Genomic DNA, 14,936 nt, shown 5'->3' on the forward strand with positions numbered 1-14,936 from the left:
AAAAATGATGCAAAATTACATCATTTTATTTTATTTTATTCTTTTTTTCACAGTAAGCAGAGTTATGTGTTTATATTCCATTGTCCCCATTTTCTCCTGCCCCTGCTAATGGAACGTGTCTGCTTCTTTTGTTATTGAGGTGGGTTTATCCCCTGCCTTTAGCTCTCAGCCACAGGTGCAAAGTCCGGGGAACTCACCTGGAGCCCTTAGGGGGACAAGGGTGCACACCTATTACTGGCAGAGGTTCCTCTGAAGCAAAGCGGGCACACTTGATAGGAGGCCAAATGTTCCTGCGTGCCCCAGGGGAGGTGGGTGGGGAGTCCAGCGGAGAGGTCAAGGGCTGAGGAGAGGCACAGCCACCCCCTGCAACTCCCCCCCCAGGCAGAGGGTGGTCTTTCCTATTGTGGCTCCATGTGGGCTTGGGCCCAAGGACACCGCTGGCCACTCCTGCCTTCCTAAAGGGCAGCAGCCAGGGCAGGAGCCAAGAGCAGACACTGCCAGCCTCCTCCAACTCCCACCTCCTTCCCTCCAGCCAGGTGGAAACAGCTGCAGCTCACAGATGCTATTTACGCAGAATGATTATCCCAATTATAGATGTGTGCGGCTTTAATTGCTGACGTCTCCAGAACGACGCGCTTTCAAGGGAAGCCAGCAGTGCGGGTTATTACTTGTTCTGTGGCTCTGGAAGGCCAGTGGGTGTCATCAAAAGGGGCTTGCTCTCCCTACGGCGTCCCTTTCATGCGGGAACTGAGTGTGCCTGGTCCGTTCAGGGCAACTGCGAGTATCCGATCCCCGTGCCCTCACATGGCGCTGGCTTGCTGGCTTCTAGCCCAGTGACAAATGAGCGGCTCTCGGATCAGGCCAAAAAATTCCATTCAGGGAGGCCCACGGAGCCCAACCTTCTGACTCTTGCTCTCCAACCCAGCACATCTCCTTCCGCTTCCTCGGTCGCGTGAGAGCCTCTTCCCTACTGCCAAACTGTGTTTCCACCTCTCATGGTGACTGCATTGTCAGCCAGGACTGATCCTCAGCAGTTGGAATGTTTCAAACTCTCCATGACATCACAGCAGCTTGGCCCCACCTTCCCAACTAAATGCCAGCATAAGTCATCGCCAATCCTCCCGTTTCCTGCCCCCAAATCTCTACAGGATGCCCAGAGAGGCTCCACTCTGCCGACATCTCCCCCTTTCCCAGGCAGATCCCATTCCCTTGTGCCCCCCCCCCCCAGGAATTTGTGCAGGCACCTGCAACATTTGCCAGGAATGTCTGAGGTTCAGGACTGATGGTGACACATAAGACCATAACATAAGAACATAAGCCTTCGTGGTGACACAAAGCCACCAATGTGCCCTCTTTCCACCTTTGCTACACAGCAAAGGAGAAGCCTTAGGAAAACCACTTCCTAAGCAGATGTGGCAAGCAAAGTCTGGTAATTACAACCGGCGAGGAAGGGAGGAGAAAACACACCAAGGAGGGACTAATTAACAGGGGCCACGGAAAGAAAGACAGAAAACAATCTATTTAACTAATTGCCTTCATTAAAATCTAATTGCTTCCTGAGAAGGATTCCTCTCTGAACCTGAGGCCTTCCTTTCCCAGAGTGGGTCGATCAGGTTTCGAGATCTTCATTCTGAGCCATGAGCTCCCCCCGGCCCCCCTCACTCCCAACCACACTTTCCCCGCAATCCAGAGGAGTTTGGGAAACACACTGTGAGTTGGACTGGCAAGCTCAGTCACTCGGGCAGAAGGAGCGGGAGGAAGAGTGGCATCGCCCCATCCCGGGGCCACCGTCCGCAGACTCAGGAGAGACAGCTCCCCTTTCCCACCACAGAGACAGGACTGCAGCCACTCTGCAGGCAGTAGGGCTGGGACAGATCCTTCCTCTCTCCTGGAAGGAACTGCACCGGAAGTCCAAAGCACTGAGGGGGTCTGCCTTCTCACCCCAAACAAGCTCTTGCATGGAGCATCTTCCCTGCGAGGAAAAGCTTTTTCTGCTTAGATAAAGCCGACTAGAGGGGAGGAGGTACTGTCATGACTCCACTGGAGGGGGAGGGCAACAGTTGGGTCAGAAGAACCAGATCAAGTCCCAAACCTCAAACACCAGACCAAAAGCTGGACCTGAGCCCACCAGTCAGGAGACCCGAGGCAGACTCCTGGAGGAGCTGGCCTCAATGCCCCTCAGTCTGCACACCAGCAGTGGGGCCAGGATGAATGCAAGAGAGCAGAGTGGGAACGAAAGATGCCAGGCCAGGGGAGTAGCCCCCCTGCATTGCTTCCCCCTCTGGAAAGAAGGCCTGGCAACGCTGAAGACCTCCCTCCTCCTCTGCATGTGCCTGGAGGACAGATGCCAACCAAGAGGCTTATTTTCATGGAGCCAGAGCCCTGGTCCGTCTAGCCCAGGAGGGTCTCCTTTGCCGGGGTCTCAAAGAGGAAGGTCTCTCCCACCCAGGATTGAAAGGATCCTTCTGACCCACTCCACTGTAGCTGGAAGCACCTGCTTGCCACCAAGTCCCTTTCTTCATCAGTGTGCCGTTCCTGGTGCCTTTTCCGATCTGCCTCTCCTCTGCCCCCCATACTGGGGGAAAAGGCGGCAGCACCGCACTGGTCAGGAGTTTTGGGGATGCAGAACGAGTTGAGAATGATAAGGATTAATGGCCTCATTAGGCAGCATCTCCACAGGGGCAGAGGGAGCTGTGAGTTCATTAATGGATCTGCAAAGGAGGGAGGTGACCCGGCCAGAGCTTGGAACACAGTTCGGTTAAACCACATGAACGCAGCCCCAAGAGGCGATGTGCCTGGCATTGTCAAGCACCCGTTTCCTGCCAGCATCTCTGACGGAGCCCCAGTGCCTATGGAGAGGGAGTTGCGACTCACCAGAGAGGAAAGGGAGGGCCCTGTAACCCCCAGGACCTATTGGGACGAGGAAGATAACGGGGGGGGGGGCAGGAAGAACACTGTGGGACAAGCTGGAACCTTCACGCACTGCCACTGACCTGACTGCGGAGCTTCTCGAGCTCCTCTTTGCTGCCTGTGGGACCAGGGTCTCCACCAGAGGTCTCCAGCAACAACTGCATGTCAGCCAACAGCGCGTGCGTCCTCTTCAGGTCACGCCGAAGCCGCTTCTCCACGTCAAAGTCCCGGTGACCGATCTGGAGAAGAGACATGCAGGAAAGTGGGAGCCTGTCCTCTCCCCATCCCTGGACCTCAGCAAGTGCCTGCAGCTCTCCAAAGTCTCAGGCAGGACAGCGCCTCCCCCTGTGCCTGGAACTGAATCCGGATCCACCCGCACGTAGAGAGGGGCCCGGCTTCTGAGCTGCGGCTCCAGGTCTGGGAAAGTAGGAATGGAGAGGTGGACTGTTCAGAGAGGTACACTGCCTCTGCTAATGGAAGCCCCACGGAGCCACTGTGACCTAGAGACCCTGGTACCCTTTCCTCCTACCCCCTACCCCATCTCTAAGCCAGAGGTTAGTGCCTCTCTGTGCTGAGTGCAGGGCTTTTGATTACTCTGGTCTGAATCCTCGAATCATGAAGGGTGGGGGAGAGAAACAAAGCTGGTTGTCTTCGCCCTTTCAGAGGTGATTTGAAGGCCTTTGCGACTTGTTTATTTGGTCACAGCAGCCTGGAACGCTCTCTCCCTCCTCCTACTTGAAATGCAAATTGAGCCACTGGTTCCAGGCAAGGAAGCTTCTGCCACGGCCTCCTGGCTTCAGTCACCAGGATGCTCCACTGGCTTTATGACACGGCGCGCCTGCCACAATAAATTAACTCCGTGCCCCAAATATAAATCCGGCACATCCATGCCGCTGTCTTCACACCTCGCCCATTTGCTCCCTTGCACCTTGTTAACAAGCAGGAGCTTTGTGGGGCAACTGCATTTTGAATTCTCTTTCAAGGGATAGTGGAATTTTCTGTTTCCTCCTTTTGCAAACAGAAACGGCCTATGAACCACAATTGAAAGAGGTCGGGGTCAGCAACAGCAGCCAGCACCGGAGATCCATATTTCGGGGGGCGGGGGGCTTGGCCACCATAAACCCAGGTCAGAAGACAACGGGGCAGCCCCTGTGCTCAGGAATGCACCCACCTACTGCCAAGGAATCAAAGCTAACTGGGCAAAGAGGCACCTTTAAAGTGGTGTCTAATATTTAAGCAGGTGGAGATCAACTGTCCTTTTCAGCCCCAGGCCTGCACTTTGACGTCCAGGACCACCTTAACTGCTGCTGGCAAGAGCTGGAGCTGAGGTGCTGCTTGGTCCTAAAGGACCTCGTGGTTCTTGCTGGAGACCTAGTCCCTCCACACCACCTCCTTGCAAGAGGATGGGGCAGCCATGAGCACCTGCTTAGCGGGCAGGTATCCTAGGCCTGCAGGTGACACCCGGCCAGGCGGCTGACGGATGACCACCTCCTTACCTGCTCACAGAGCGTGGCGATGAGGCCTTCCAGGTCCCGCTTCTCATGGAGGATGGTCTGCTTCTCTTCGCACTCCTGCTCACACTGCATCTCCAGCTGACGGAGCTGCAAACACAGGCCGGGCTCAGAGGGCGGCTGAGCAGCAGAGCCCAGCGCTGAGGGATGGCCAGCAGCACGCTGGCCACAACAGCCGCCCCCAACAACAGCCACCCCTGACACCCCAATGGCTTCTCACTGCTGGGACACCTAACATTGCACAGGGGAGGTGGGCGGGTCACACATCGTGTTTCATGCTCTGCAAGCCACTCTGAAGACAGTGCCGGGTGGCGAGGAAGAAGTCTGGGCAAGAGCCCATTTAAAAGGAGATGGAGAAACTGGAAAGCAAACCCCCTCCTGCTTGGACTTGTGGTCCCCTCAGAGCTCCTCCCACAGAAACAGGCCACGCCCTGGCTGCCCTCCTCAGAGGCAACACAAAAACCCTTCATTTTGTGTTCCCCTTTGTCTTCAGTATGAAACGTGCCCTTGATTTGCTCAAGCCCCATTCATTCCGGGTGCGATTTTCTCCATTTCCATCACCCATTTTTACATATTCACTGCAATTAACAGGGCTTACCTGCCGAGAGAGAGCAGCAGACTTTCTCTCTCTCTCTCTCTCTCTCTCTCTCTATTTTCCAAACACAGGCAGAGTTTTAAAGCAGCAGCAGAGCTTGTTTTAGCAGCAGCCTCCTGGGGCCACCACTTAACACCCACTCTGCACTGCAGGGGAACAAAATGGTGGCTGCCACAAAAATATGGCGACTCTTGTTGGAGGCTGTTGCAGTTCTCTCAGTGCACCCCAGAGCGCAACGTCATCCAGGGTCCCGCGAGCAGCAAACGGCAGCCACTGTGGGCCTCTGCTGAAGGAGCTCTGCCCATTCCTTGCCCACACAGACACAGGCTGCTGTCCAGATCCCTCCTGTGGGGTCTTTGTGCTGCAGCCCGCTCACTGCTTCCTCACAACAGATGGGGCAGCAGTGGCCCTGCTTCCAGGAAAGCCAGAGCCAGTGCGGCAGGCACTCTCCACTCCGACCTGCCACTGGCAAACAGAGGCACAATCTCCCTGAATCTAGAGGCAGCACACAGCCACTGGGACTGGCAGCCAGTGAGTCCGGAGGGTTTTGACCTCTGTGAATCCGCCTGGTCCCCTTGGAAGCCCATCAACCCATCTTGCAGCAAGAAGTTCCAAAAGCCAACAGGACGCACCTCTGAAACAAACAGGGCAGAACTCCCAGCGCTGGGGGAATGGCCAGTTCAGGGCTACACGCACACCCAGCAGCCACCACAAACCCCTACCCTTTTCTGGCACGACTGCCGGACGTCCTCCAGCTCCTCTTCCTTGTCCTCCAGCTCCTTCTGGTGCAGCTGCTTCGTCCTCTCAATTTCCAGCTCCAGTCTCAGGTGGAGCTAAGGGAGAGGCAGAACAGGCAACGCTAGCGCCAAGCCACACAGAACACTTCCACGCCATCCCAGAATCCCACATGCATCACCTTGCTGCTACTCTGGCAATAACCCTACACCAGAACTGTTCAACGCAAGGCCCACAAGCCTAGTGTGGCCCCCTGGAAGCTCTTTATCTAGCCCCCCCTCCCCCGATAATTAGGCTGTCTCACTTCAGCAGCTCTCTTTCTGGGTCACTTCTGGCCCTCAGCAGATGCCATGAATGTTATTCAGCCCACTTTATGAAATGAGTTTGATGCCCCTGCCCTGACGTTGAGTCAGTGTGATTATTTATTTGTTATATTTATGATATTTGCCCATTCCACAGATGGGAGTCTGAGAGACGATGCAAGTCCACTCAGTTCACAGTAGAGGCACAACCCAGCTCTCACTCCACGCCTCAGCGCTTCACCCACGGCATAGACTACCACTGCACAGACCACAATTTCACCCAGTGCTCTTGGCATGCGCCAAGAATGAGGAGGGAAGCCCAGCACCCCTCAAGAGCCCCTCACACCTGTTCCAGCTGTTCAATTGTGCTTGCTTGATGGCTCAGCTCCTTCTGCTGCTCGGAGGTGCTGGACTCCAGGTCCCAAAGCTTTGTCCGGAGGGCAGCCACTGCGTTGGCATCCAGGCCTGTGGAGGAGCTGAGCTCCTGCACTCGGGTGCCCAGCACTGCAATCCGCTGGCTGAGGTGGGAGTTCTCAGATTCTTTTTCCTAGGGGTGTAGAAAAGGGCCGGCAGGTTCTTCAGCTCTGCACGGCTCCTGCCAGGGAATTCCAAGACAATCTGCAGGAAACGGGAAGGGTCCTTCCTGCCCCGCTTGGGCTCCTTACCTCTAAGCTCTGCTGCAGCCTCCCCAGCTCAAACTGAAGCCCCGTGTTCTCCTGCGTCACCTTCTCGCGGAGGCTCTTCTCAAAGGCCGACTCCCCCAGCGCTTGGGCCAACTGCATGTCAAACCTGTTGGGTGCAAAACGGCCATTGTCCACCCATCACCCAGTCAGGGGCTCTCCTGGGCACAAAGCTGGAGACCAGGAGCTGCGAAGGCCCGGATGGAGCCATGGCCAGCTCCTGCACTTTGGCCTGGACAGGGCCCCTGAGGCCAGGCTGTGCTCGAGGGAGGGACTGGCATCCTCAGGCAGCAGCTTCACACATTGAAACAAAATGGGGGGGGGGGGGCTTCACAGATGCAAGGAATATGCAGCCTCCACAAACTTTTGCAGAGATTCAGCGCCCTCCAATAATCAGGGACGCTTGAATGCGCTGCATTGGATTAGCCATTCACGAGCTCCCCATTCATAATTCAGGGCTGGATTGCCTGGAAAGCAACACAGTTGCCACCAACTCAGAAGGGTGCGCTAATATTCTCCGTGTCTTTACCAAGACGCGTGAGAACAGGTAGACCTACAACCAGGACCAGCTTGCCCATGAGGAGGATGGAGGTAGCAGACAGGGGGGGGCACCTTCATCCACCCACTCCTGGGATTGGAACAGGACCGGTCTCTGCTCCCCCTCCACGGCTCCTCTTCCTTCCCAGAGAGTGGGAGGCGTAAAGGCTGGCGACACCAGCAGGTGAGCAGGAGAAGGGGTGCGTTTGACGGCTGCCGCAGGTGCAGGGAAGTTTTGAGCTGGCCCTGCCTAAAAAGAGGTGGCTGAAGCCGGGGGGGGGGCGTACATTTGGGTCCGTGCAGGGAGGCACACAAGATATTCATTTTGTGCAGAACCAGGACCAGAAAATGCACCCAGCCGCTTCAGAGCCTTTTCTACCCATGAGAAACCTGGAAAGCCGAACACCCACATCTCAAGGCCTGCAGAGTCGGCGCAGAAAGCCTCTTCCAGGGACCCCAGGGAACTGCCCTTCGCCAAGCCCTCCTCTCCCCTTCCCCCTTCTTATTTACTTCTTCTGCTTCTTCTCCAGCTCATGGTTGCGGCTCTGCTGGCTCTCGGCGAGCACCCGCGTGTCCTCCAGGTCACATGTCAGTTGCTTGCACTTCCTCTTGAGCTGCTGCGCCGTCCGCCTGGCACCCTCGTATGCTTTCTGGGCCTCCTGGAGCTGCAGGAAAGGGGGGGCAGGTGAGAGGCAAGAGCAAGAGGGGAGCCCTGGCCAGGCAGTGCTGGCAACCCCGACAGAGACCGGACAGTAGTCACTGTCCCAGAGTCACTTTAAAACAAGCAGGACGTGGGATTAATGAAGCCTGTAATTCCAGGCAAGTCCCTGAATGTAAACGGCCTGTTTGCCTTCGCTCGGCTCTCAGGGACGGCCAGGGCTTCGTTGCATTTTAATGTAGTGTGAATCTAGGTGGTTATTTCTGTCCGCTCTCCACGCGCAGTTATCGGCCGCTCTCCGCGGGGGACTGGTGCTGAGAAGAAACAGAGCTACCCGAGGTCAGGCGCCACACAGAGCACCTCCAAGCTCTGAGAGATACAACTCAAAGGAAAGAACGCTCACACAAAGGACCTGCTCCCTGAAGGTGGGAAAGGGAGAAGTAACTGGTGTCTGGAGGAGCACACCCTTGCCCCTCTGCATGAGTTACTGTTCTGGGGTGTGCCTTCTCCAAGTGCCCCACCGTCCTGAGGTGAGCAAGTGGCAGCTGGCAGTGGGACTTGTTGGTGGTGGCTCCCCAGCTGTGGCAAGATCTCTCCCAGAACAGGCGACTGGATTACGGGCCATACTTTTGCAACTGCGCTAAGCTATGGCTGCAGCATCACTTCCGCATCTCTCTCCACTCTGCTTGGATCTCTGCACGCACCCTGAGCCTTGAGGAGCACTAGCGGCAAAATCCAAGGCGCAGCAGCCAACCTCGCGGCCTAGAAGCACCTACATCCAGGTGGGGAGGGCAGCACAGCTCAAAGGGTAGAACCAGGCCTGCACTGCATGCAGGACATCCTGGGTTCGCTTCTTGGCAACTCCCCCAGGTTAAGCTGGGAGAAATTCCTGCCCCAAACCCTGGAGAGCCCCTGCCAGTCATCATGGAGCTAGAAGGACAAAAGAGGTTAAAATACAGCACCCTCCGCCCCAGCGGTTTTTAGGAATAACCTAAGTGACACTCCAGTCACCCAGGGGTGTCACGTCCTGCTGATCAGAAGGAAAGCAAACCCACCCACCCAGCCCCACTCCAGGCCCCGCCTCCTGCACATTCACGCCCCACGGCCCACCTTGTCATTCAGTTCCTGCTTGGACTTCTGCTCCAGCTCCAGCCTCTCCTCCAGCTGCGCGATCCTCTTCCGGAGAAAGCCAATCTCGGTCTGCGCACAGTCCAGGCGCATCTGCCACTCATCCCCTGCAACACAGGTGGAGGCGCACTCGTGTTGGGGGGGTCACGTGAGTGAGAAACTCACTCTGAGAAACTTTTGCCCGTCTTCAAAGAAGTTGTCTGACTTCCCTTGGAAGTGTCTCAGTAGGTTCTCCTGGGAACAAACCCAGACATCTGCTTCCCATTTCTTGACTTTAGCGTGTGGGCACAACACCCTCCTTGCACGGTAAGAGCTGAGCTGGTCCTCCCCCAAATCAATTCCATACAAATGTTCAGGGCTGGCCGGATGCCCACAAACAGGCAGAGGAGCTGGAGAAGTGGCAACATTTTTAGTGGACTCTGTGACACACTGGGAAGCCGAAAAGTTTTCTCAGGAGCTGCATTCTGGCCTGGAAGAAGCTACAGTGAGATCTGGCACTGTGGACCTCTGGAGGCAGGTCTCCAAAAGACCATCCAGTCAAAGGACACCGCATCATCAGGGACAGGCATTTTCACAACTTAATTCCTCTTAGGGGGAAGGTCTCAAGATGTGACAGGGCAAAGCTGATGCCATTTTTGGAACCACCACCCCAAATTCATATAAAACCACCATAATTTTTTTTTTAAAAAGTTTTTCCGACCCTCCATTTCACAGCCCTGTGTAAGAGGCTCTTCACTGGTCCTGCAGCAGCCACACTGAACAGGCAGCAACACTGTAGTAGATACTATCAGGAGGAAGCTTCTCGTTAGCACTGCAGGGCAGCTTTTGCCGAAGGGCACTTCTGAGCAAGGCTCTTGTCCTTGGCACTGAGCACCCCTAGGAGAGCAGCGCTCTATTGATAGAGCCCTGCACTTTCAATGTGTGCTTATATTAATGCTACATTAACGTAGCATCGTATTAAGCTCCTTGTCAAGCCATCGTTTTGACTGCGCCTTCCCTGACTGCAGAACTGAGAGCAGCGCAAGAGTCTGACTGCAGACACAGCCGTCGTGGAGAAGGCCTCGGAGGAGGGTTCACCCGTGCTTGCTCCCCGGCCACAATGCAATGAGGCACCTCGGCACATCTTCATGCTCTTCCACGCTGCCTGTCTGGTGTCTGAGGAGGAGGGGAGACAAGACTCCTCGCCCTTTGCAATAACCTTCGCTGTTGCACACACACACACACACACACACCCCAATTCACAGCGCTGCCTGCAAAACCCGTAACTCCAAAGTCCTCTTGACATATCTGGAGCATAAATTCTCCAGGGTGGCCGAGGGACTCGGTGAGGCTTTACACAAACTGACACACTCCGAGTCCATCCCGGAGCTTCTCCCCGGTCAGAGTGACAAGGGAAGACAGGCGTCGCTCCCCAGAACTGTCAGGCAGGGCAATCCGGAGTGGCAGGGGAGGGAGGGGAGGGCAGGGCCCAGCGGCATTCCAGGAGCCTGGTGAGGAAGCCACCGCTGTGGATCAAAACACCATTTCCAAACAAAAACACGAGACCCGGAGTGCCAGAGCAGAGGCGAGGCCTGGAGTACAGAGGCGGCACAGATCAACACGGGCCAAGACCAGGATCCTCCCAGGGTCCTGCAGTGCCAAGTACCTGCGCTTGCTTCCAAAGTGGAACAGGAGTACCAGAAATGCACCTGTGCGCCAGCATTTACGGCCTCACTTGCACTGGCTCTGCGCATGCACGGAGCCTGCTTTTTTCAGTTCCTTTGTTTCGTTTAGCCTAACCGTGTGCACTGCTGAAATACCCCCCCCCCACACACACACAGCCTTGATGTGATCCTGTACGACCACCTCAAGACTGTGCTGTGCAGTGTGTCACCGACACTCAGGAAAACACACATCTGTAAAACACAGCACACAAAAAGAATCTCAATGCAAGCGCACGTCTAGCGGCAACCAGGTTACTTCTGGCTCCGCGCACACAAGGTGCAAACGTCACATGGTCCAAGCCTGGATTTAATTCCAGAAATCCCCTGAGCCACGATGAAGTTGAAGAGGAGTGGAGCGGGGCACAAAACAACAACAAAAAAGACATAGTGGAAATGGAAAAGGTGCAAGAGAGCGACTAAGATGATTATGGGCTGGGGCACCTTCCTTATGAGGAAAGGCTATGGCGCTTGGGCCTCTTCAGCCTAGAAAAGAGACGCCTGAGGGGGGACATGATTGAGACATACCAAATTATGCAGGGGATGGACAGTGGATAGGGAGATGCTCTTTACATCACACCAGAACCAGGGGACATCCACTGAAATTGAGTGTTGGGAGAGTTAGAACAGACAAAAGAAAATATTTCTTTACTCAGCGTGTGGTTGGTCTGTGGAACTCTTTGCCACAGGATGTGGTGATGGCGACTGGCCTGGACGCCTTTAAAAGGGGATTGGACAAGTTTCTGGAGGAAAAATCCATTACGGGGTACAAGCCATGATGTGTATGTGTGACCTCCTGATTTTAGAAATGGGCTATGTCAGAAGGCCAGATGCAAGGGAGGGCACCAGGATGAGGTCTCTTGTTATCTGGTGTGCTCCCTGGGGCATCTGGTGGGCTGCTGTGAGATACGGGAAGCTGGACTAGATGGGCCTATGGCCTGATCCAGTGGGGCTGTTCTTATGCACAACACTCCGAAAGGGTTTCTAAAGGTGCAGCGGGGTAGATTCTCTCCTCGCCAATTACTGACCAGGGTCCGAGCCACCACCCAGGAGGGAATCTCCCTGTACCTTTCCCAGAGCTCCTTGCTCCAAGCTCATGTAACTGAAGCTGCTGTTGCGATTCCTCCAACTGCTTTTCTGCAGACTCCAGTTTTTTCTGTAGCTCACTGTGCTTGCTCTGAAAGAGAGGAACTACTCAGTGACTGGGTAGGCTCGTCCCCTCCAATGGAGACAGACACTTCAAGTGGCGAACTGGGGGGAGGGGGCTCTGTCTGCTAGCCATTTCCACCACTCCCTTTCTCAGTCTGGAAAGAGGAAATGTGGATAAGAGAGTTGTGGGCTAGAGCGTCAGACATGCTCTCCCCCACCTCTCTGCCACACTCCACTCCGTTTCTCTCCTTTCCAAATTCAGCGAGGGGGTGCCTGTGACTGTGTGCCCCCCAGAGGTCGTCTGGAAAGCCCCCAGCCAGCATGTATCCACTGTGCGCAGCCACTTCTCATTGAGCCGTCAGCTGCTGAAAAACTGGAAATGGAAACGGAAGGGGTTTTGGCGCTGTGCTCGGGGGCTATTTTTTACACTTAACGTCACTGTTGTTTTAAATAATGAATTTGCACTGGCTTTGTTGCTTTATGTCTGGTGCGCTGTAGGGCGCCCCGAGGGGTCTAAAGCAGTCAAGTGGGGAAGAAGAGATTGCAGAATAAATGAAGGCGCCTGCCTGGATTCGCGAGATGGGGCAGCCGAGCCACAGCGAGGACGGTGTGCGCTGCAAGCGTGAGGCGGGAGCTTGGAACGCGCATGAGTCGCTCAGAAATGGATTTGGAGCTGCTGTGGCTGCAGGAGGGGAGTGGCTGCTTCTCCTTGGGTCTCCTGGCACTGAGGAGGACTCCCCAGGCACTCCAGTCCCAAGCCCCAGGTGAGACCTCTTGGTGCATACCTGCAGCTCCTTGAGCTCTCTTGTGCCTCGCAGCCTCTCGGCACGCTCGCCTTCCAGGACCTGACAGGCCACGTCCCCTTTCAGGCGCTCGTCCGACAGCTCCGTTGTGAGATCGATGATCTGAAGAGAAAAGTGCGGGAGGAGACAGCCTCAGGCCCCACAAGGAAGGGTGGGACTAAGGCATCCCCACCACTCTCCCTCCTCCACATCACCTCTTCCTTTCTAAATGCAGATAGATTTAGATCCCTTTCTAAATCCAGACAAGTTTCTGGAGGAAAAATCTATTAATGGGTACAAGCCATGATGTGTATGCGCAACCTCCTGATTTTAGAAATGGGCTATGTCAGAAGGCCAGATGCAAGGGAGGGCACCAGGATGAGGTCTCTTGTTATCTGGTGTGCTCCCTGAGGCATTTGGTGGGCCGCTGTGAGATACAGGAAGCTGGACTAGATGGGCCCATGGCCTGATCCAGTGGGGCTGTTCTTATGTTCTTAAGTACAATTCCCAGGAGGCCTTACAGGTCTCTTGTTATCAGGTGTGCTCCCTGGGGCATTTGGTGGGCCGCTGTGGGATACAGGAAGCTGGACTAGATGGGCCTATGGCCTGATCCAGTGGGGCTGTTCTTATCTAGGAAGAGGCAGCAGCTGGCCTGCTACAGGGGAAGGGGCAGCATTTGAGTCACTGCCTCATGTTCTGGTCCTACGCTTGACTGCCCAGAATCCATTCCTTGGCCCGGGGCTGACAGCAGTCATCTTGCATACCTTGCTTCTGCCCACAGTTCACTGACAGGACCATGTGAGTGTCCCCCGAGCACTTCAGGGCGCTGAAAGAGACCCCCCTCCTGCCACAGGGAGAGTTTTCACCTGCCAAGCTCTCTTTGGCTGTGGCAGCACAGGCAGGTTGCAGGATGTGGGCAAAGCTCTGTGCCGGGCAGCCTCTGAGTGGAGCGGAGCCCAGATCACCCAAGAAGGAGGGGGGGTCAGCCTGGTAAAAGGAAAGAGCAGGCAGGGCCCCTTCTGGGCAGCTACAATGACGCCGACTCCAAAACAGGTTATTTAACTCCCACAGAATGTTCTGGAAACGGGAACAAGAGGAGGCAACACACCGGCTCGAAAATTGTTTTTCTTCCTTAGGCGGGCAGTGAAATGAATCCCGGCAGGTGGGATGGAAGCAGAACAAGCTGTTCAGCTGCAGGACACCGACAGAGCAGGAGGCAGGTAAGCCCATCTAATGTGCTCTCTTTCCCCTGCCAGAAAGGCCCGGGGGGGGGGCCACAGGCCTGAAACGCTGCCCCCAATAGCCTTCCCTGCACTGACTGGGGAGGGGGAGGGAGAGTTTTGTCGTCGCAGAGAATTGTCCTTCTCCCTGCAGGGGGGTGCGGGGAGCATTCCCAATCAGAATGAGGCATTTTCTCCTTTCTCAAAGCCTCTGCGTTTCCAGAACCGAGGAGGAAAAAGCCTGGCTAATGATCACCGACGCCTCCATTCCTCAAGCAAACAGCAAGGCCTGGGGGAACAGCCCCAGAGCGAGGTGGGAAACGAGCAGGAAATGTGCTGGAACTCAATTCCCTTTTCTTGGTCCGGCTTGAGAGCGCAGACTGGCAAGAGTAATTAGTGCCCTCCGGGCTGCAGCTGGAACCCAGGCCAGGACCTGCAGCGGGGCTGGGTCCAGCGTGGAGTGGGCTGCAGCTGTGCCCACACAAGGCTTGGTCCTCTATTTCCCCCACTATCGGTTGGGAGGGGGAGCCTCTGTGCCCGTTTCAGGACCAGGGAGGAGCCAGCTGTCAGCCCTGGCCTGCCAAGCCCAGGGGCCGAGAGAAGCAGCAAATGATGACAACTGAAGACAGCCAGACGACAGAGAAGAGTCCAAAGCCACTAAAGGGAGCAGAGACAGGACATGCCAGCAGTCCCAGCAGCCCTCTGTTTGGGGGGGGGGAAGGAGGCAAAGTCATCACAAGCCTACTGGAAAGGCTTGGATGGCCCCACAAGAGAACCAAGGCTGGAAGAAAAAGCCGGAGGTGGGCCAGAGTAGGGCAGACAACCCATTAAAGGCTGGACCTACTGCTTAATAAAAGAGGCAGCACTGAGTCACCCCAAGACCTCTCCCCACCGTCAGCTCCAGCTCCATTCAACTCCTCTCCGGCTGGGACACACCAAGGGTTGGCGTGCCGGCCCATGCGAGAACACGACAGGAGGGAGCATGTTCTGCCTGGCTGCCACTTCCTCTCCTCACGATTGCCCCCATCA

At 55.7% G+C, this 14,936-nt stretch overlaps 1 protein-coding gene across 1 annotated transcript in view; it reads right to left on the reverse strand.

The window, feature by feature from the left end:
• Nucleotides 1-14,936, reverse strand: part of MYO18B (myosin XVIIIB) — an 86,298-nt gene that overhangs the window by 26,569 nt on the left and 44,793 nt on the right. Inside the window, 9 exon segments of the mRNA XM_066609985.1 lie at nucleotides 2,994-3,149; nucleotides 4,407-4,511; nucleotides 5,739-5,849; nucleotides 6,400-6,600; nucleotides 6,719-6,842; nucleotides 7,781-7,935; nucleotides 9,039-9,163; nucleotides 11,825-11,933; nucleotides 12,691-12,810. Coding sequence (XP_066466082.1) covers nucleotides 2,994-3,149; nucleotides 4,407-4,511; nucleotides 5,739-5,849; nucleotides 6,400-6,600; nucleotides 6,719-6,842; nucleotides 7,781-7,935; nucleotides 9,039-9,163; nucleotides 11,825-11,933; nucleotides 12,691-12,810 — 1,206 coding nt within the window.

Source organism: Tiliqua scincoides, chromosome 14, assembly GCF_035046505.1.
Source record: "Tiliqua scincoides isolate rTilSci1 chromosome 14, rTilSci1.hap2, whole genome shotgun sequence".
NCBI classification, from domain to species: domain Eukaryota; kingdom Metazoa; phylum Chordata; class Lepidosauria; order Squamata; family Scincidae; genus Tiliqua; species Tiliqua scincoides.